At 49.5% G+C, this 21,637-nt stretch overlaps 1 protein-coding gene across 4 annotated transcripts in view; it reads left to right on the forward strand.

Moving 5' to 3' along the window:
- Positions 1–418: 418 nt before the first annotated feature.
- The window catches only part of SRGAP3 (SLIT-ROBO Rho GTPase activating protein 3), a 127,901-nt gene continuing 106,682 nt past the window's right edge, over positions 419–21,637 (forward strand). For all 4 annotated transcript variants that reach the window (XM_040591568.1, XM_040591569.1, XM_040591571.1 and 1 more), the window contains exon 1: positions 419–710. In XM_040591568.1, the coding sequence (XP_040447502.1) occupies positions 644–710 (67 nt within the window). In that variant the 5' untranslated portion in view covers positions 419–643. The remainder of the gene's footprint in view (positions 711–21,637) is intronic.

Genomic DNA, 21,637 nt, shown 5'->3' on the forward strand with positions numbered 1-21,637 from the left:
TCGGCACCGCTGCCCGGGCCCGGCACGCCCGGGGCGCTGACACTGGCCCCGGGGAGCGGCGGCGGCGCCTGCGCCAGAGCAGCTCCCACCTGCACAGCGGCGGGCACGAGTCGCGCCGAACCCGGCCGAGCCGAGTAGAACCCAGCCCAGCCGCGCCGAACCCGGCCGAGCCGAGCAAGGAGACGGGTCAGAGGGCCGGGCGGGGCGGAGCCCTTCCGTCCCTCGGCGGGGCTCTCGGCGTCCCCTCGCTCCACGGGCCGGGATACTTGCGGGGCCGCCCCCCCGGGGCCCGGGCCCGGGGCCCGCCAGGGGCGGGGAAGGGGCGCGGGCCCGTCCGCCCCGCTCCGCCCCTCACGGCGGCCCCGCCCCGCCCCGCGCGCAACCTGAGCGCGGCAGCGGCGCCAGGGCCCTGGTTCGGCTGGCGGCGGGCAGCGGCGCGGCTGGGCTCGGCGCGGCTCGGCTGGGCTCGGCGCGGCGCGGCTCCTGAGACCGGCGGCGCTGCGGCTCCCGCCGGGGCCCCGGTGTCCCCGGCGCCGCCAATGACGGCAGCCGCGGGCGGCGGCGGGGCCGCGGCCGGGTGAGGCGGCGGCGTGGCAGAGCGCGGCGGGGCCGGTGTCGCGGCGGACCCGCGCCCTCCCGCAAGATGTCATCGCAGGGCAAGTTCAAGAAGGACAAAGAGATCATCGCCGACTACGAGGCGCAAGTCAAAGGTGCGGAGCGGGGCCGCTGCATTGCGGGGCGGGCGGCGGGCACGGCCGCCGTGCCCGCCTTTGTGTGCGGGGCGGGGGCCGGGCCGGGGGTCGGGGCCGCTGTCCCGCGGAGCCCCCGCCGCGGGCGGTTACGGCACGGCCGGGCTCCCCGCCGAGGGCGGCGGGGGCGGCTGGGCGCGGGGCGGGCGGCGGCGCCGGGGGTGCGTGTGTTTTGTTTCCGTGCGCCCGCCGGCAGCTGCGGGCGGGTCGGCCCGGAGCGCGTTGATCCCGCAGCCCGGGTGCAAGGCCTGGGCCGGGCCGCGCCGCAGGGCAGCGTCCTGCTGCGCCCGCAGCGCAGGCTGAGACCTCCGAGGGGAGCGTATGCGTGGTAGGGAGGAATATAATTAAAGGTTGTGTCGGTGGAGACCACGGAGCATCAGATATCAGGCTCCGAATTAATTTTTGTGGCAGTTAGACTTACTAGTGAAAAGTCGGTGCCCTGCGGAGCTGCCCGCAGCCCGTGGGGGCTGAGCGCGGCGGGGGGTGTGCGGCCCGCCCGGCAAACCCGGCCCGCCCGGCCGCCTCTGGCGGGGGAGCGGGTTCTGGTCTCGGTAGCCAGCTGCATCCACTGGTACTGTTGGAACTTCGGTTTGTAAATCGACTCGCCTTTGCAGCAGTTCCCAATTCTGTTAGTTGCTGATAATTCCTGTCAGCACGGGCAGCTAGAGGAGGTGAAATGCGCACTTCGTTAAGCTGCTCCCTTCGAGTCCCCCTGCTGTTATATAAAATTGGCTCTGATCTGCTTTTGGTTGGTGGTTTTATATAGGTGTGCGTTCACTTTTTTGTTATGTCTAAGTCTCTGGTTAAGGCAGAGTTCATTAAAGGTAAAAAATAGCTTTTCTGAAAATTAACCTGTGAATGTGCAAACTGGACAGCTATCCTCCTTTCTCTAGAGGTCACTCAGTGCTTTGGATCTTGAGCTCAGCTGAGTGGTGCCTTATCTGCACATACACCGCTTTGAGAGGAGTAGCCGCTTAAATGCGGCAGTGCAATGCCAGACAGAAGGATTTTGGGGAAGGGGCTGTCTGTTGGTTTCGTGCCGCTGTTTACTTTCTTGCATTTCAGTCTTTTGTTGTTGGCTTTGAAGAGTGATGTAACAGTCACAACATGCTCTGCTCAGTGCCAATTACCTTTCTGCTTGTGTGTAATTTGGGCAAATTGATGTTATTGCACCCTGCAGTTAAGCAGATGAAATATTCTTTTAGCCTGTGGTATTGTTCCACTTTACAGGAGGGGATTTCAGAGAGACTGCCCCACGTTTCTGGGTTTTTCTCAAAGGTGTCCTTGGCCCAGTGGTTCCTGCTTCTTGGAGGCTTGGGGCTGCGGAGGGGTAGCTGGAGGCAGGGTTGGGTCTGATCTGTTCCAAAAGCTTCGCTGCAGACTTCTCTATATTTTTTCTTGTTGTTGTTTGTAACTGGAATACTCGTTTGCCGCGATCATTCTTGGCCTGACTTCTGTAGCCTCATGGTTTCCATATGTTAGACAGTTAATGCTGGCGTTGTGTGTAAGGGTGTTTTATTGCACCGCAGCAATCACGTTTTGGGTCACATTTTTTGTCAGCTGTAATGCGGACAGAGTTTGCTGATGGGCTGGTGATAATTTCCTTGATACTATTTTTTGCCTTATTATACCTGCAGAAATGTCCATTGTCTGATTTAGGGTACTCTCTCTGTATTTTCATCCCAATAAAAGTTAATTTGGATGTGGTCAGGATTTAACTGCACCTGAAGCTGGAGCGAGGTGGAAAGAGCTGGACCCCAGAGTCTGTGTGTGCTGCCTGCCCGGCTGCCTTTGAGGTGGTGGCAACTCCATCCTTGAGATTTTGAGTCTGTCACACAACCAAGGTGGTCTCGGGGTGCCCCTGCTGAGGTGCCGCTGAAGGGGCTCTGGTGCTTGTGGCTGTGTCCTGACAGCTGTCACCCTTGCTGCCACCTCCCTGCAGGGACCAGGGTGGCTCTGACCTTCCCACGTTGCTAAACTGTTGGAGGAGGATAAACATCTGGCTCTAGAGGAATTGGTGTGGAAGGATTTCATGTTCATTTCTGTGGTAGCCTGTGCTTCATCATTGCATAGGAGCGCTGGAAGAAAATGTGCCTTGGCAGAAGGGTTTATTGAAAAGTCAGTGGTTGGTCACTGTGTTAGTAGGGACCCAAGGAGGACCAGCTGCCGAGGATGCTCTGCGGAGGGAGCAGGGCTTTTTCTTTGATCAGTTGTGTGCTGCGTGTGCAAACACAACAGAACTGTGTTGTCAGTGTCAGCAAAATCTGCCATGGGGGAGGGTTTTGTCACCATTTAAACCTTCCTCTGAGGCTGTGACAGCAGCGGTCATGAACACCCACCTCCACTTAGCTCCACTTCTGCAAGGCCTGATCTCTCTTGGCTTGACCTAGGGATTTCATGTAGGCCACCTCATTATCTCAGATACCCTGTTTATTTCCTTCAGGGATTTAGTCATTATTCTATTCTTATCTAAACCACTGCTACCCTGGTGAAGACAGAGACCCAAATCTCCAGAGAAGGACTAAAATGGAGAAGAAATGGGGAGAAAGGAAGGAGGGAGTGGCAGCAAGGGAGACTGACAAACAACATGTTGGTATGGAAGAGCTGATGGTAAAATCTGAGAATTTGAAGAAGTGATGCCTCGCTGTGGAGGATGGGGCTGAAATCTGGACATGGCACAGTGGTGGTCCCTATGGCGTGGTCAAGAAAACGGCAGTGGAGAGGTGTGAAACTGCATGCGAACTCCAGGAATAGATTGGCATGGGTGGAAGTGAAAGTGAGTGACTGTAGAAGTGTGTTTAAAATGCCTTTAAAAGGTAGATCTCGGAGACGTTAGAATTGGTCAGTGTGCTGGCCAGCGTGATCTGCCTGGAAGTGTGTCAGCCGGCGCGGGGGCTCTCTCGCAGGGCCGTACAGAACGCCTTGGTTGCCCAAGTATTACTAGAGGAGCCTGACAGAGAACTGGGTGCAACATGTTGGGGAAAAAAAAAATTAAAAATCATGTTGCTTAGACTGATTTTTAGGAAAATTCTGCTGAAAGCCCTCTTTGCCCAGGCTGTTGGGAAGTCGAGCAAAGTCCCCAAATGGTGTGGGGACAGCCTGTCAGTAACTGCCTTGCGGGAGCTGAGCCTTGCCCCGACCTCCTGTGCTCCGGGGTGCAGCAGCCTCGCTTAGAAAAATCGATGAGTCCGTGCTTTGTGTGGGGAGCATGATTGGCGTAAGTAGAGTTTAACTGGTGAATAATCTTTGTGCACAGGGGTGATTTATCAGCCATAATGACTCTCTATCTTCTTTCCCTCCCTGGAGGATTGTGTCTGCTTTCCTCACAGTGGGAAGGAGTCGTTCTGAAAATGCTTTGAAAAGATAGGGGGTGTGTGCAGGGTGTGTGCCTGCGTGTGCGCAGCTCTGCGCGGGTGCGTCTGCAGCACGCTCCTGCGGGATGCTGCAGGGAGGGCTGGGGGCTGATGGCTGGGGCATGGTTACGCAGCGTTGGCAGCCGTGCAGGGTGCCCGAGGCTTTGGGTCAGTGCCGCTCCATTTTTAGGGGTGGAAGTGCCTCGCCGTTGCTGCCTGTGGCTGCTGCAGGCTGGCTGTCCTTGTGGCGCTCCGCAGCGTTTGCCGTCTGCCCATGTGTGGGGACCTCTCTCTTTCACCTCTCCTGGAAACCCGCTGGCGGGTGCCTTCCCACGCTGTGGTCTCTCCTGTCAGTCCTTGTGCCGTGGGTCCATCCTTTCCTCCTGCTGCTGATCTGTGTCCTTCAGTGTCAGGAGGGGAGAGTGCTGGCCCCAGGACTGGTAGCAGATGCTTGTTTGACGGTACCAGAAAGAAGATACTGAGGATACTTTTTAGGAGGCTGATTTTCTGATTTGTCTTGCTTAGGTTTGCAGGCAGGAATGGTTGCATTAAAAATAAATGCCAATAAAGAGATGGCTGCATGTTTACAACTGCCACATTAAAGCTACTGGCGGAATACACAATGCAGTAGAATCTTAGATGCACAATTTAAAGTGAGTGTTTTCAGACGTACAGTTTTAATTGGTCTGTTTGTCCAGAAAGATAAATAAACGCCTTTTCCATTACTGGCAAATGCGTGATTTGTTGCTTCAATGCAGCAAAACTAACCATTTTTAATTACGTGGATGCAACTGTCTGTGGTACGGCATTGTAAATCTTGCAGAAAATTGGGCATAGTGTTGATTGACTATGTAATTTCATATTGCTTCCTGAAGCTTTTCTTTAACCCTGGCAAAATTCAGGTCATTGTAGATCTCTGTGGTTATTGTTGGCAGGAAGGCTGCTGTGAGTCAATAGCATCTTCTTCTGTCATGTGGCTGGCAAGTGAAAAGCATCCCTTGTGATCCTAAAGATGGTAGTCTTTAAATGGTGCGTCTGGCTGCATAGCGGTGAAGGGATGAAGGGATGATTCTTGCACTTCTAGGACTCTTAGTTGCTGTGTAAATTGGTAATACAACTAGAATTTTGACAGATTTAGCATACAAAAACATGAAAAAGTCTTGCAAACCCAGGGCCAAAGAAGACCACTGTGTGCTTTCCCACTTTCATAAAACAGCAGCTTACATTAATTTATCATTGCTTGTTAGCTTCATTTTACTTTTTCCATTGCAGTAGCTGCATCCCTTCTTTTATGTCTATTCTCATTTCCTGCCTATTGCTCTCTTTCCACTTTGCTCAGAAAATTTTGGGAAAATTCCCAGACCAAATTTATTTCTGGGATTATACATGCTTAGAAGGGAAGCTTGGTTCCCACTTGGAGGAGGCATTGAGGCTTGAAACCTGACAGCCCATTTAATGAAATTGTTCTGTGCAAAAGAGAAGAAAGTTCCGCCCCTTTGGGTGGGCTGGTAGAAAACTGCTAAATATTAATCACAGAAACAGATGTAAAATTTCTGTTGGCTTGATCGTCTTGCTTAATAAAAAGTAGGGAAGCGCGACCTGCAGGCCATGCCTTGGTGTAGCTTGGAGTCATCTGCAGCAGAGAGCAGATTCTGATGAATCTGATCTCATTTCTGCTGTGAGACTTCAGAATAACTGCTCAGCATTGATCCTTGTATGGCTGATTCCCATATGGATTTATTTGTTGTCAGTTTCCACTTGCCCACTGTGTTTCCTTGGTGGGGTCTGGCAGCGTGGTCCTGGCAGAGGGGTTTTACATGAGACCTCTGTGTGCGGGGACTGGGAGGGCCACGTGTGGAGAATAGCAGAGAAGTGTGTATGTGGTTCAGAGTAAAGATTAATTGGTGGTCTCTAATGGAAACAAATTGAATCTATAAGAGATGTTCCCTGCAAAGCTGAAGTCCCGAGCGCTTTGGTGGAGGCTGGGATGGCTCAACTGAGTCAGCAGGATCCTGTGTGCACCGACCATTGGCCGCTCTGTGTGCTTGCTGGGGGGACGGACCTTCCTATGGTCCTTGGATTTGGGCCCCCTCTGCGGTCAGAGAGGAGGAGGAGTGTCAGCTTGCGGTATCTGGTCAGAAGCGCGTGTACGTGGGTGCTGGGGTGCCGTGCTGTGGGCCCAGTGCTGTCAGCACCTGCTCCCCGTGCCTGGTGCGGCAGGAGCGTGGGGACGGTGCTGGGTGCTGCCTCGCTGGGGCCAGGAGGTTGGCCTCGTGGCACTGGTGTGGACGGTAGGATTGGAGCGTGCCAAGGCATCGTGGCTGCTGTTTCTTGTTAAGACATCACTAAACCCAAAGGCTCCCTAGGTGCCACAGCCCTGTTTGGATGGGGAGCTGGACAGGGGCCTGAAAGCCTGTGTGCTCTGTGTGCGGCCCTTCTAGCAGAATGTGGGGTGGTATTTCCAAAAAAAAAAAAAAAAAAAAAAAAGGCAGCTGACATCACTAAAATGTTTTTTCCTCGTAAGACACAGCTCTTTGGCCTCAGCTGATGCTGTTCAAGCAAACGCAGCAGAGTGGAGGTGCCTCTGGCAGGATAAGCAGAAAACATTGCTTTCCTCGTGAAGATGGAGAAGCCGGCAAAGAGAGCAAGTGGCCAAGGGATGAGCCATGAACCTTTTGCAGGACTCACTCCTGCTGGGTCCAGGTTGCTGGCTCCTGCTGCCAGCCTGGGCTTTGTTCCTGGGCAGCCTGTGGGGTACTCGCCCAGCTGGACCGTGGTGCGGGAGGTCCGGCTTCTCCTGCCGAATGGCCAGGAAGGGGGAGGCTGAGGCTCTGGGTTAAAGCTTGTTAGTGTGCCCTGACCCCCAGGACAGGGCAGAAGTTGCATTTAGCAGCTGTGCTTCTTAAGCCCTGGGTTCACATGGGAGCATCCATATAGCATGGAAGCCAGCGGCTGTTCCTGCAGCTGATGGCCCCTGGGGCAGAGCCTGCACTTCCCATGGGAAGGCTGTGGTCAGATTTTGGTTCAGGTTTCCTTTGTTAAGGTGATTTTCTTCTAATTGTTAAATAAATGAAATGCATCTGTGTTTGGAAGCATGCCATGGTGAGGAGGCTTCCTTTGGGCTTTGCTCTGCTTTGGAGGCTGACTTTGTGTCCCTGGGCTCGTGCCCTGGACTCAGGGGCTGGTGTGGGGAACAGGAGTGAGCATGCGTGTGGTGTGCATGTGGCTGGAGCGTGCTGCCCCGAGCGGGTCCGTGCATCCTCAGCAGCTCCTCTGCCTTGTGTGCACGGCGAGTGCTGTCTCCGGTGGGGATGGCCCAGGTCTCCAGCCTCTCCGTTACCCCTGCGCCTGGGGGTCCTCTCCCATGTGGTCAGAAGCACCAGACAATGAGTCCAGCCCGGAGTTCATGGCTTGTCCTCGGGTAAGGGGGTATGATGGTGTGCAGGAGCTGGGGTCCTGCGGTACTCTGAGGCCTCTGCTGAGAGCTGATTCCAGTAGAAAAGAGGGGTATTTTGATCCCTGTAAGCCTGGTTGTTTTCTTTTCTGATAGCTGGCAGGTACTGGGGTGCAGCAGGCATTATTTATCAATCTACCCTTATTCCTGATAACAGTAAAAAACTCTTATAACACTTATTCATGGCCTGTAGCTAGTCCTGGTTCCAGGTGAAGAGTTTTAAGGGCTGTAAGAGTGCAGAGCCAAATGCTCTTCAGGTGCTTAACAGAAATTTATAAGCCTCTGCCAGGTGTAATATTTTAAGTTCAGCGTGCAGCGTTTCAGCACCTGTCAGGCGCAGGATTTACTCTCCCCTTCTGCTGGCCCATTGAAAATGGGGGAAACCCTTCCCCCTTGAGCTCTTTAGTTGTCTCTTGCCTGAATTTGGCTTTGTTTCAGTAGCTGTTTGTCAAGCTACCACCCACAGCAGCAACAGCAGTCGCCTCCTGAAATGTGTTTACCAGCTTCTGAGGTGTTCGTACTTCGGACAGGCGACAGGTGACAGCGTGGTTCGAGCAGGTACTACCTGGTGTTGGGCTTGGGGCTGGAGGGACCGCAGTGGCGTGTGCAGTTGTGTTCCTCGTGCCACTCTCCAGTAAAGCTGGCATGAAGTAATCTCCCCTTTTTTACAACCTGGGTGGCTGTTTAATCCTGAATGTTGATTTAATCCCAGGAGGCTTTTGCTGAGCTGCCAGCAAACCTTGCTCTTTAAAGAGATGAGTATTTCTTACTGGTAACTATTGTGTTGTGTGTGCCCTACCTCTTTGTGTTTTATTGGTATGTATCATAGCAGCAAGGGAGGATGTAGAAACAAGTGAACAGCATGAGCCCACGCAGTGACAGTGGTGGTAGTGGTTTGTACCTGTCACTGGTGACCTCCTTAGGGCTTCCAGTCCTCACCCAGAGCTCCTGCTCTGTGCCTGTGGTTGTTGGACATACTTTAAGTTGTCCATGTCTCCAAGTGCCTGATTTATGGGCTTTTCTCTGAAAAACTGGCCCAAGATGGCTTATTTTGGTGTCCCTTTTCTTACCCCTGGTAAGACAGCTGAAGTGGCTTGGGAAGAGGCAGCAGCTGAACAGTGTGTTACAACACACAATTTTGGGGGAGGAAGCGGAGTACTGAAACACAATTACTGAGGGCGTTTAAGTAGTTGTAATGTGCTTCCCTGGGCTGGGAGCGAGTCAGTGTGATAGGGCTGATGTTTCTCACTGGCATAATGCTGTGGGATTGTTTAATGACTGTGAGCGGTCAGCAGCTTGGTTTTAGAGTTCATGTGAAAAAGGGCACCATCAACAGCACAGCAACCCTCGCATGCCAGGCTGGGGAATATACAACCTTGTTATTTATTCCAGTGTTGTCATTACTCATCAATGAGGAGGCAGCTGTTAGGATCCTGTCCGTGGTGAGGAGAGAGAGGTTTTAAATCATCCCCTTTGTGTTAAATCATTCTCTTTATTTTAAATCTTTCCCCTTTGTTTTAAAACAAAGATATGTCAAAAGGTGTGGTGGTATAATTCTGGTGCGGAAGTTGGTGCTGCTGTCCTAGCCTCTTCTAGAAGGTGGGTCCCCAGAGTTTGCTCTGTGGGCACAGCCTCCTCAGAGGGGAGCAATAGCAGTGCCTCTTGGCTGTTGCTCAGTCTGTGTTCGGATGTGGCTGTGGAGTGGTGTGTCTGTACTGCTGTGAGTTCCCCAGCTTGGGAGCCCCTGGCCTGGGAGGAACTGGGTGGCCCAGGGAGCTGGGAGCTGGAAGAAGGCTATGGCTGTGCTCGTTGGTGCTCTTGCACACACGTCTTGCGCTGTTGAGCTGCCTTAAAGCAGTGAGCCTCCCTGAATGACAAAAACTGTCAGCTAGCTTTACTGATGTCCTTTCCTGACTGCTGAAGCCAAGCTGACGTGTGTGGGGGTTCTCCACGAAGGCATTTGGTGCTGCAGGCTGAGTCTGGGAGCTGGAGAGTTAAGGAAAAATACGCAGCCCCTCTGTGTCCAGCAGCTTCAGAAAGAATTTGCATTAGGGTATCACTCTTCTTTGGAGTTGGAGAATAGCTTTAAAGTGGTGGTGGGAAGGTTTTACTTTTTTTCACCCAGGCCTTTGGGAGGAACAGTCATCGATGTGACAAGGGATTGCAGCCACTAATGCATCTTGCACCTCAAAGTAGCTCTATAAAATACTGCTCTGTCTTGTAGCAGTGGCAGGCATGCAGGAAAGAGCAGTAATTTTCTGTTGGAGTGACTGTGGAGTTAAATCGTCTACAGTTCCTTGCTTGTGTCTATATCAGATGAGAGAGGAGAGGAGGTTGCTCTTCAGCTGAGCATCCCTGACTTTTAGGTGTGACCCTCCTGGCCTATGAGCCTTGGTGGCCTGTCTGTAAAACAGATGAAGAGGGCATGCAGCTCTGTGAGTGACTGCTGGCCCTGCTGCTGGTGGGAGTGCTCGGGGCTGCAGCTCTAGGTCTAGGGTGAGGATTTTGTCCATATGGCTCTTGCTTTGGCTATTATCTAGATAGCAAAGCTAACTGTAGTGATTAGGTGAGACTCAAGTGTTTTATCTTGCTTGTATTGCAAGAGTAAATATTAAAAAAAAAAAAGGGGGGGGGGGGGGGGCGGGATACAAAACCCTGTAAATGACCGGAGATCAGGAGATAGAGGTCTGGCTTTAGTGATTCCTGTTCAGGAAAAAGGGAGCCCGGTTTTCCACTGCCTTTCTCCATCTGTTGGACCAGCTTCACCTCTGAGGTCCAGCCTTGTGGAACAATATCGCACATTGGAGGTCTACAGCAGAAGTCCCCATCACAGACCTCATGAAACACTGGCTTCCCCTTTACCACAGAAGAGCCCCAAAGTTAGGTTTTCTTTCAGATGTGGTAGCATTGATTAGCTTTGTTTGTTTGAACAGTAATTTGTGGCCCTGAGGCTCTTTTGTGCCGGTTAGTGCCTAAGGTGATGCGCTGCTTAGAACAGCTCATTTAGGGAAGGTGATCTCAAGAACAGATTTCTTAGCTTAAGATCACCGGTTAGATAATTCTAGGTTGCTGGCGTTGTGTGTGTGCACAGTGGTGTTTTTTTTCTGTCAAATGCACCTGATCAATCAATAATTGTTTAATGGGAATAAAAATCCTTGCAATGGAATGAAAATTCTTCCTCCTTGCCCAGGGTGACTAGAATTCCACCTTAGTGTATGGTGAAAGCTGACATACCCAGATCAGTAAGTTACTTTCTATATTGATAAATATATTGCTGTTGAAGGTTTCTGGCTCAGATAAGATCCTGTTGCAATAGATGGGACTTACTGTCTAGCATTAGTGACCCAGTCGCTATAAATGAACTGTTTCTTGAGAAGTCCATGTTCCCATCCCCGTCCACCCCCCCTTTTTTTTTTAATTCTTGGAAGTTTAACTCTGAAGGATGCTGTAATTTAATCATTGAGATTACTCATAAAAGAGTAAGAACTAGAGATGAGACTTTTGGTGTGGCAGTCTAAAGCTTTTGTGTTGGCAAATGCTCGAGAGAATTCACGATTTTTGTTTTGTGAGGAAAGGTTAGTTGATACTTGGGAAGAGCCTAAATGGTATTTCATTCAAGACCTCTTGTTAGTGTTTGAAATCTTAAAGATACAGACTTTTCCCTGATCTAGAGAGGAAAAAAACCCCAACCAGCTGTCATTTTACAGTATTGGCAGTGTAGCAGGATCAAAGCTGCGAGAGAACTGGAAGACTGGAGTTGCGTGGCTAGACAGTGGTGATCAGGAAGCGAAACCTTGTGGAGACAGTCCTGTTTGGGAATGTCACCCTGGAGTAGGAGTGCAGTGTGAAACAGTGGGCTGCAGCTTGGGACAAGGTGGAAACAGCGCTGTTGACCTTTTTGCGAACTGCTTTGTGTCCTTAATGGGAAGTGATACACTAAAGCTGTGTGAGAGTAACAGAAGAAAGTGCTAAGCTGGTCAGTTAGTGAAGGAAGAAATATTGTCTGCAAGATAATCCTACCAAGACCAGAGAGTATATTTAGCTTTCTCTTAAACTCCCCATCTTCGGTTCTTGTTTGCCCTCAAAAGCTGATTAGTTACTCTGGATTTATGCTGGTGTTGCAGCATGGTGACCCATGGTGGTTGTGGTGTTGTGTCTCCGAACCTCGTGAGCTGGATGAGGATATCTGTTCAACGGCATCTCTGGAAGGATGCTGTGGGCCGCTTATCAGCAGTGACCTCCACTGGAAGGAGGTACGCTGTTAGTTGATGAAGATGTATTGGGCCTTCTAAAAAAAAAAATGTTATTGTAGGCAGCTGTTTTTGCCTCTCTGTTATTTGGGAGAATGTGCTAACTCCTCCAGATGGGCAGCATACCCTCAATGACTGTTACGGGATGGGAGAGTCCTGCTCTGGCCAAAACATAGTGTTTTGTTTGAAAATATGACTCTGATACTGCCAAACGTGGTGCTGTGGGTTTGAAACAAACCCTCTTGAATGGATGGAATATCTATCTCCCGTTGATGTGTGGTGCTTCGCACATCATTGAGGGATCATGCAATGTAGATTGCAAGGGTAGGAAAGAGTCACGGTGAATCCTTCACCTTGCCATTCCTACTGCAGTGATGGGAGCTGTCTGCATCCACCCCTCCAAACCCGGCAGTCGTAGGAAGTCTGGCAGAGGCTTCTCCTTTAGTATGTCTCTTCCTGGAGGTAAGAACCTTGTTGGTTCTCACAGTGAGTACTTCAGCAATAACGCGGTGTACAAGAGGGTGCTAATTGTTTACTGGGAAGTCGTTTGCTCATTGGTGCTCAATAGGGCTACACCCTACCAAATATGGCTGGAATATCACGATGTATTTTTGCTTTACAGTGTTGCCTAATGATTGTTTCTTTTTGGAGATGGGCGTATTTTCAAAAGGGCTGAGTACTTTCACTGTCAATATTATGTACAGTTAAGCATGCTGAGGTCAGCCCAATCAAGTATCATGCTTCAGGGTGGAATGTGATTGCTAGAGAGATCAGAAAACAATTTCTATCCCAGTGTAGAGCATTACACAATTGGCTGGATACGTTACAGTTTCCCTTGCAGCATCAAAGCAACACTCTTGAGGCCACCAGATTAAGTAACATTGGCATTTCTGTAAATACCCATGTAATAGTTTCAAAATGTTTGAGAGTATTAATGATTCATTTTCTCAGCACTTCCCAGGGGCAGGCAGGAATGTTCTGCCCATTTGGCTGATGAGGTGATGCAGAGGCATGGAGACTTGGGTAAGAGGTCTGCACTCCTGACTCCCCTGCCATTTAGGAGCAGCCAGGTCCTTGAACTCCGTGTTTGCACGAGGGCTAGAAGTTGCCTGTGTGCCCGCTGTTTGCTTCGGTTGGATGAGTCTTCTGTGCTGCCACAGTGACTGGGTAGTGTGTGTGCTGCGTGATTCTCCTTTAACTATCTGTTTGAAGTGTGGTTGTTTTGTGAGGTCTAAAAAAAACGTCTGCTGGGCTGATCTGTGGTGATAAGTCACTGCTGAGGTGCCTGGTTGCCTCTTGCCAACTCAACTCAACTGCCGCTTCCTGTTTTTTAGTGAGGTTGTCGGCTCCTCGGGGCAGCATGCGGTGTTCCTCTGGCTATAGCACTGGCACGGATGGATCTTTAGCACTGCGGCGCAAGTAATGCGGAACTTCACATCCTGGAGGTGTACTGCAGCTCCAGGAGAGAGCAAGCTGCAATCTGACATTATGTCCGTCATGGGTAGAAAAATGGGTTATGTAGGTGCTGTACAGAAATACTGATAACTTGGGACAGCCAGCCTTACTCTGTGATGGAAACCAGTTCGTTTCACACCTTAGGGGAACTGAACTGTGTTTTGTGGCCAGGGCTGGGTATGTGCATCAGCCAGAGAGAGGTGGAGAAGGTGGACTTCTTGTACAGTTTGTTCTGCAGCAGACGGCTTGTAAGTGCACTGCGCAGGTTTGTGTACATTCAGTGTTGCACCCAGAGGAGACTGTAAGATTGACATCCCAGTTGGAGCTCCTTGAAATGACTCTTAACAGTCATACAGAAACTCTGCAAGATTAACCTTTTATTTTGCCAGATTTTCCTTTAACCATTTTTTATTTTACTTTCCACTAAATACACTAAATGTTTTGTAGTGGCTTTCTATTGCCCTGTTCTTTTTTACTACTGAAGTGAATGGGACTTCTGCAGTTGTAATAAATGAAACTGGAAATCAGGATCTCCACTGTAATTGTATTTTTCAGATAGTTCAGGAAGAACCTGAGGAGGTGTAGCAAAACCCGAACAAAAATAAATAGCAGTGTCGAACCAGTTTTAATTTGGAGTGTATCAAGTGAATTGGGAAGCAGGCAGCAGTTTCTTCTAAAGCTTTTTTTTTTCTTACAACATCCTTGCTTGATGGTGTTCTGAGTGATTCATGTTTTTAAAAGCAATTTTTCCTGCACAGTACTTCTATGCTCTTGACCTACTCTTGCTAAAATCCCTAAAGAAACAATAAGTAAACATACTGTAAGTGAAAATGTTGTGTTATAAGCCCCTGAAAGTGAAACCATAACAAAAAGAGTACTCATGTAGTCATTGTTCTTGTGGGATGGCAGGTTGAGATACTTGAAACAGGTTATTGTTATTCCAACAGCATAAGAGGTCAGCTCAGAACTAAGGATGAGTGGAAAGAAGAGGAAAAAGAAATGCACATTGTTTGCGTCTCCTAATCATACAGCATGTTCTTGTACATCTTGTGGATTGTGCTGTTGATGTAGCTGCCTACTGCTTTAGAAGTGCTTTTTGGACGCAGTGAGAAGACATCCATCCGTGTCAGATGGGAGAGGAACATATAGCAGATGGTGTACCTCTCCTGAGGCACTGGGCATGAGGAGATAATTTTGCAGGTCACAAAACCAGAGAATAACTTCTTCAGAATTAAACTTTCATTGGGGATTAAAAAAAATAATTTCAAGAACCCTTCTTGGAAACTACTTCTTGCACAGATAGATATGAACGTTTGTTTGCCGTTTTCCATTTCCAGACCCAAACATCCTCCGGTCACCTCAGAAGACCTGATGCCAGGCCTCCGACAGCTTGTGGCAAATGCCCCTCTTTACTCTAGAACCAGTGTAACCTGCCCAGCTCACTGTGCATCGTACTGCATCCAAACCCATCGTACATCTGGGTGCCGTGGGAATGTGGGGAGCAATGGATGTGCCTGGGATATCTCCTTGATGTTGGAGGGTGTGCTGGGGACCCAGGTCTGCACTCCCGACTCCTGCACCACGCTTGGGAGTGGACCGGTGCTGCGGCTTTGAGTGGTGAGCTTTCTTTGTACCAAAGCAGCTTCACCTTGAGAATAGAGTTAATGATGTCATCTCTCATGGAGTGGGTGACACCCGAGAGGTTTCATGAGGAGGGACAGCGCTCTGAGTGTTTAAGGCAGTGTATTGAAGATGAGGCGCACCAGCAGAACTGGTTCTTTGGTTTGAACGTGGTGGAACGGGCCCCTTGTTTATCAGCTGCGGAGCTCTCATTGTGGAGGTAATCCAGCTGCTCTGGCAGTAGTTTGCATAAAGCAGTGATGATAAGCTCCATGAGAGAGTGGCGGTTGGTCATGGGGACAGTCACAGGTCTTCTCAGGAGTTCTGCAACCGTGTGTGAGCTGGGCATAAACCCTGTCATGCTGCTGGTTCCCAGTGCGTGTAGTCTCATCAGCATCCCAAGAACTTATGTGGAGGCTGCTCGCGTCATGGCTGGTGAGCATTTGCTGCAGTGTCCTTGTCTGTGGTGTACCTCACAATGACAATGAAGACATTTATGGCCACCAAACTAACTACTGAGCCTGCAGTCATTTATGGTGGCAATATACCTTTGAAAGAAAGGAAAACAAAATCTTCAGTGACCTCTTCCTTAGCTTTTTGGGTGGGTCTTTACCAGACTGCACGTGTCCAGAGCTCACTGGGAAGAGCTCCTTGTCCCCAACAGCATCTTTGTGTGAAGACTCTCAAGTTTCCCAGTAGCTTAACTGTTCCTTCCTTGTAAGCCTGCCATCCTGATGACTTGCCAAGGTGGAAGGAAAGCTGATCTCTGCAGGTTCTGAACCTCCAAGGTGTTTACTGTGCCTCCAGTTGCAGCTTGAATAGGCACCAGACATTTCAGAGGTGGAAGAGGCTCTGCTTGCTTCTGGAATCACCCTGACAGTGCTGCTGGGTTTTCCTGTTCTCTTAGGTGGCATCGTTAGGTCCCTCTCAGGATGCAAGCATTTGTGTATTGTAGGTAGCACTTCCATTGCTGTCCTCTGCTTTTCAACACCTGCTCAGTGCTGCACACTGTGGGAGCTCTGTGCTCTTTAATTGTTGTTTGCCATTGTGGGAATTGCTTGTTCTAAAACCAATTACAACCTGACAAAACTGATCCGCCTTATTTACAAATACATCCATCTGGTTGTGGACTGCCTGGTATCACTGCCAGAATAATACGAGGCCTTTATTGCTGCTGCTGAGTTATTGAAGGGTTCCCCTGCCGGCATTGTTTGGAGCCGCCTGATGGCTTCCTGTATCTGTGTTAGCATGCGTGTTCTTTGTAGGACAGAGGAGATTAATGTGTAAAGTAAAAAATCCTATGTAAACTGCATAGAGATAAAACATTAGTGCCCAGGTACCTCAGCATCAGCCTGCGCGGAACCTTGTGGCGTGTTTGCTGTGTGGTACAAGGGAGGGTGCTAATGCAGGGGCTGCAGAGCAGTCCTGCTGGGTGCTGATGCCCCATGTGTCTGGCACCGAGCGGCTGGGTGGGAGGGTGAGCTCTCTGCTGTGCTCCAGTGGGGACAAAATGCAGTTGTAGCTGTTGGTGTTAGAAGGAGCACGCACACGCTTGTGCAAGAGCTGGGAAACCTGAGCTGTATGGAAGGGGCTGGCAGTAGGTACCACGCTGGTGTGCGTTCTGTGCCCTCTGGCTGCCGCGGCGGTGGTGGGGACAGGGTTGCTGGCTGCCTGGGAAGGCGTCTGGCTGATTCCTAACCTTCTAGAAGCTTGCTCAGTGACTGAGGTAGGACTAGATTCTTCCTTGGAAGCTGCAGTCTCCTGATAGGTTTCACGCGGAAAATAGGCAAGAGAAGTAGGCAGGCATCTGGGGTGCGAGACTCCTATTTCTGTGTGCGTTCCTGGAACTCGGTTTTGAAAAGGCTCAAAAAAAAATGGGTGACTGGTGTCAGGACATTGGAACTTAAAATCCATCACAACTGCAGCTATTTCAGACTATTTTCATTTTTCTATGAATGGTTCAGTTACAGCTTAAAAAAGATCTGAGACAGTATGAACTGGTACTGATTTCACCCTCCGGCCACCATTTCAAAGCTGAATATAGTGAATTTTAGAAGCATTCACTAAAAGCCTCTATTCCTTGTTTACTGTGTGCGTTATCCACAAAGGGTAGAAAACAGAGACATACATATGTAAACAAGTTCAGCATGAGGGAAACGGGGAAGAGTTACTTCCGAAATTAAGGAATTAAAATTAGCATGACTAGGTATTGACACATAACTGGAGGTGAGTGAATTAGTAACTATGAATAATATATATGATAAATTGCCCATTTTTGTTGGCAGTTTATCTAGGAATGAACTTTAACTTTTGTATTTGTAAATAATCACTCAGATTTTGCTGGCTGGATGAATAACTGCAAGTTCATAAATTGGTGTGAACTGGAAGTATAGAATACTGCAATCTGCATATGACAACCTGTGTTTACATGAATCTTAAGGTTTTTTTCTGATTCCCTGTCACCATGGTAACTGAACATTTTCTATAATGGTGAGCTAGTCTTGCAACGTGAGTGTGAGATAGAACACTTCCATTTTACCTCCAGGGACTGAGATGATGGACCAGATTGCCGGGGTGCCTGGTACCTGCTGGTCTCTTGACATGAGCTGTGGAAATCGGGTGTGAGGAGTCAAAGCAGGTATTTGGTAGCACTGCAGTGGGTTGAACCCAAATCCTCCTCATCAAGGGGTGGTGCCTGGGTCTTGTCAGTGCAAGAAAATAATCTCCAGCTGTTTGGCCAATTAAGGTTTGAGAAAACTCATTCCTGCCATCATTTTGTGGGAGAAACGCACTGTAACATGGTCCAGGTCAGGCAGTGGCATGTGTGGGTGGGTGGGTGGCTCGACAGCCGCAGCCCCCTGCAGTGCCACAACTGCTCTCCTGGCACGGTGGTCCCGGTCCGCTCTGTGCTCCACAGCTTGCTTTTAAGTAGTGCAGAGTTGTTCTGTGTGTCCTTAGCAGCTGCGTATCCAAAATGGAGCTGCCTGAAGCTGTGGGCATCGAGGCGCTGGCCAGCAGCAGACTGTGGCTTGAAGTGGCCGCACTGGCAGTTTTGGTGACATATGTTCCCCAAACAGACCGAGGCTGCTCGCGCCCAGGGCAGCTGCCAGAGCAGGACGGGAGCGGCTGCCATGCCCCCGTGTGCAGTGCTGCCCTGTGCTAGCCCTAACGACGGTTGCCTTCGAACTCAGCTTCAGCGGGGCTGTTGGATCGGTGTGGCTTTTGGCGCTGGGCTTTCTGGAATTAGTAGCAGCTGTCATGCCAAAGCTAGCGTGTGTTTCCCCATCATTCACCAGCAGTGCCCATTTCCTGTGCCTGGCAGGACTGTAACAGATTTAGAGTACGGAATTTACTGAAATTCATTATAGAAATAACAGCCCTTTGATTCTCCACCACCCTGGACCAAGCCATTTACCCCCCCCTCCTTTTAACAGGCTGTAGCTTATTGCTGAAAAAAGCAGATATGATGCTCCATGGGGAAAAACTATTTTTTGACAAAATGATTAATGTAAATACACATAGTTTTCAGTTCAGTTTGCTGGCAATCTGTCAGCAGGGGTATGTTCTGCAGTCCCCCAGCCTCTTTTTCTGTCCTCTGTAAGTATCGATCAAATAAGGACATGCCACTGAGTGCAGTGGACAGCTAAGAGCAGGAGGAGGAAATGCAGAGGGGAAGCAGAAGAGCAACGTGAAAGGAGAACTTGCCTCACCTCTGGTAACGCGAGCATTTGGTATGCATCGGGGCTAAGCAATTCTGGCCACTGCAGCTGTAGAATAATGCTGTATTTTCTGTTCCGTCTCTCACAGGAGCAGCAGTGTGCTGAAAGTGGCTGTGTCCTGTGGGCAGGGTGGGTCATGCTGTAAGGTGGCTGTGAAGGTTTTGGCTGATGTCCTGTTCCTCAGTAGCCGATCAGCATGTGTTGGCCTCAGCTGAATCCCCACAGCCCTGCCAGCGGGTGCCTGTGTGTGCATCTCCTCTTACTGCTGGCCAAAATGCGCGGATGCTCAAAAGGAGACTGAGATTGTGCAGTCTTATTAGAATGGGGGATTGATTTTGTTCGCTAATTTTAAATCCAAATAGAAAATCATACTTCCATGATGACTGTTTCTTCCTTAAAATGTAATTATAGCTCTGTGTAATAGAGCTGTTCTTTATCCAGCAGTTAATAAAATATCCTAGCTGGAAGCAACTTACTGGACATCATTTGTGTGTAAAGGAATTTGGTGACCTTTTTTGGTGGGAGAGGGGGAGAGAAAATCCACTGACACAGTGAAATTGTTAGGATAAACCACATGTATTTTAAAAAAGTTCATTTGCTTGTAATTATTAATGAGATCTATGGCTAAATTTACTTTGGTGTTTGGGCAATAAAACACTGCTGGGCAACTTTCCTGTCTTGTTTGCTTCAGTTTCAGAACCAGTTTGAGTCAAAAGCTCCTAAGATAAAAGGAGATTTTCTTCATTGAATTCAAGAGTTTGGAATTAATCCCTAATAAGGTATAGTCACATAACATATAGACTGCCATTATTTCAGGGAAATATTAATGTGTAACCTTTTACTGAAGTGATAGTATTTTTATTCATAATCCATATTTTCAAAGCTTCGATAAAAGTATGAATCTCAATTTTGATCTTAAAATTACTTTACCATTGTTGTTAGAAAAATAACGTGGTGATGGTCTCAGATGTTTTCTTTCATGCATTCTGCCTCTCCCCCTTGATCTGTCCCTAGCCTGCTGCCTTCCTCAGCTTCAGCATATTTTACTTAATTAGTTCCCTAAAGGCCATTATGTGTGATTTTTCCCCAAAAGGGAACAAGCACAAGGCCATCAAAATGATAATGGCCTTGAGAGCTCTGGCTGCTGCTCTGTATGTTCATGTGAACGAGACAACCCCTCCTTCTGAGGGGCAGCATACAACTCCTGGGAGGAGTTTCATGTTTATTTCGTCAAAATATTATTAGCTGTACCCTTTTTGTACTAATAACTGTTACTTGCATGCGTCTGCAAGGGGATTTTGTTCCGGTTAGCTGAGGGCGTGCTGCCGGCAGGCTGGCCAGGGCCCCCTGCACCCTGGGGGGAGGATGGAGAAGGCCTTGGCTGTCCCCTGGCTCCGAGGTGGCAGCTGCTTAGCCAAAAAGGCTTCTGAGTCCCCCTCCCTTCAAACTAATATTTTATCCATTGGCTTGTTAAACTGTATTATTTCCCTGAAAAAAGGTATTGCTCCTGTATCTTCAGATCTTCCTGGCAGCGCAGAAGTCTGTGGCAGATGCTCGTCTAATCTGTTGATAAAAACCTGCGGTGATGGGAAATCTGATATCCTCCCTGGTTAGTCTGTTAACTGTTTCCGATTAGACTGTTTTTCCTTCCCAATATTTAAAGTAAGTTTCATTTTGTGAAAAGAAGCTGACATTCATGTGCTTCCCTTGGTGCTTATGGAGACCAGTGGCTCAGCCACCATTGCACAGCAGCTCCTCGAGCAGGGGAGGACTGTTACTGTGTCTTCCTCCAGTTCTGTCTTTCCCAGGCTGAGCAAAACTTCCCTCTTGAAAGGGAGCCATGACACTGGAGGCCCATTTCCACCATACTTCTGCTGGTTAGGTACACGATGGAACCAAGCAAACCCAGCTTTAACTCTCTGTAAATCAGGTTGACGACTGGGCTGCCACATGCTAAACTGAGTTGACGCCCTTTGTAAAACCAAATAGTTACATGGACTGAAGTGTTATTACTTTGCTTCGCAAAGGATTTAGAAGGTGGCATAAATCTCCTTTTATACCCATTATTCCTCTGTGAATGAGAGAGGGAAGTGTGAATTGCTTTTTCTGGACCCAACGAGTAGGTTTCTGTGTGATGGATGGTGGGGGACGCTTTCACAACCCATCGTTCGTGGAGGTGCACAAATGGCAAAGCAGCGGTGCCTTGGCTCATCAGCACATGCATTTATCATATTGTTTAAGGCAGCCTCATTAGCTGCGTCAGCTGTGGTGCTCTGTGTGCTGTGCTGACTTGGTGATAAGTGACGTGTGGCCTGGCCTCAGCAACTGGGAGTTATGTTATAAAGAAAACTATCAGCTCTTAGACTAAGCCTGAAATTGAGTAGAAAGGGCAGCACAGGGAAACACCAAGACTTTAAGAAAAAAATTGCTTCAGAGGAATCATAAAACTTTTCTTAAGGTCCAGTTGTATCCTAGGTGAAGGTGTCCACTACAGCAATCCTCTGCCTGAAATACTTGACTGACACTTTGAAGGAAGTTGATGTGTGCTCTGAAGTGAGAGCAGTTGACAGACCAGATGGTTGTGCTGCTCTTCAGAGGGACCTGGATGGGATGGAGAGATGGGCAGCAGGAGTCTCGTCAAGCTCAGCAAAGGGAAGTGCCAGGTCCTGCTCATGGGAAGGAACAACCCCAGGCACCAGCACAGGCAGGGGACTGACTGGCTGGAAAAAGCTCTGCAGAGGAGGACCTGGGGCTCCTGGTGGACAGGAGTTGAAGGTGAGCCAGCAATGCGCCCTTGTGACAAAGCAGGCCAACAGCATCCTGGCTGCATTAAGGTCTTGTCTAGCAGGTCAGGGGAGGTGATGGTGATTCTTACTCTCTGCTCAGCCCTGATGAGACGCGTCTGGAGTGCTGCATCCAGCGCTGGGCTCCCCAGGGTAAGAGACACATGGGCACACCAGAGCAAGTACAGCGCAGGGCCATGAAGATGACTGAGGGACGGCAGCATCTGTCACATGAGGAGAGGCTGGGAGGGCTG

The sequence above is a fragment of the Falco naumanni genome, chromosome 4, assembly GCF_017639655.2.
Source record: "Falco naumanni isolate bFalNau1 chromosome 4, bFalNau1.pat, whole genome shotgun sequence".
NCBI classification, from domain to species: Eukaryota; Metazoa; Chordata; class Aves; order Falconiformes; family Falconidae; genus Falco; species Falco naumanni.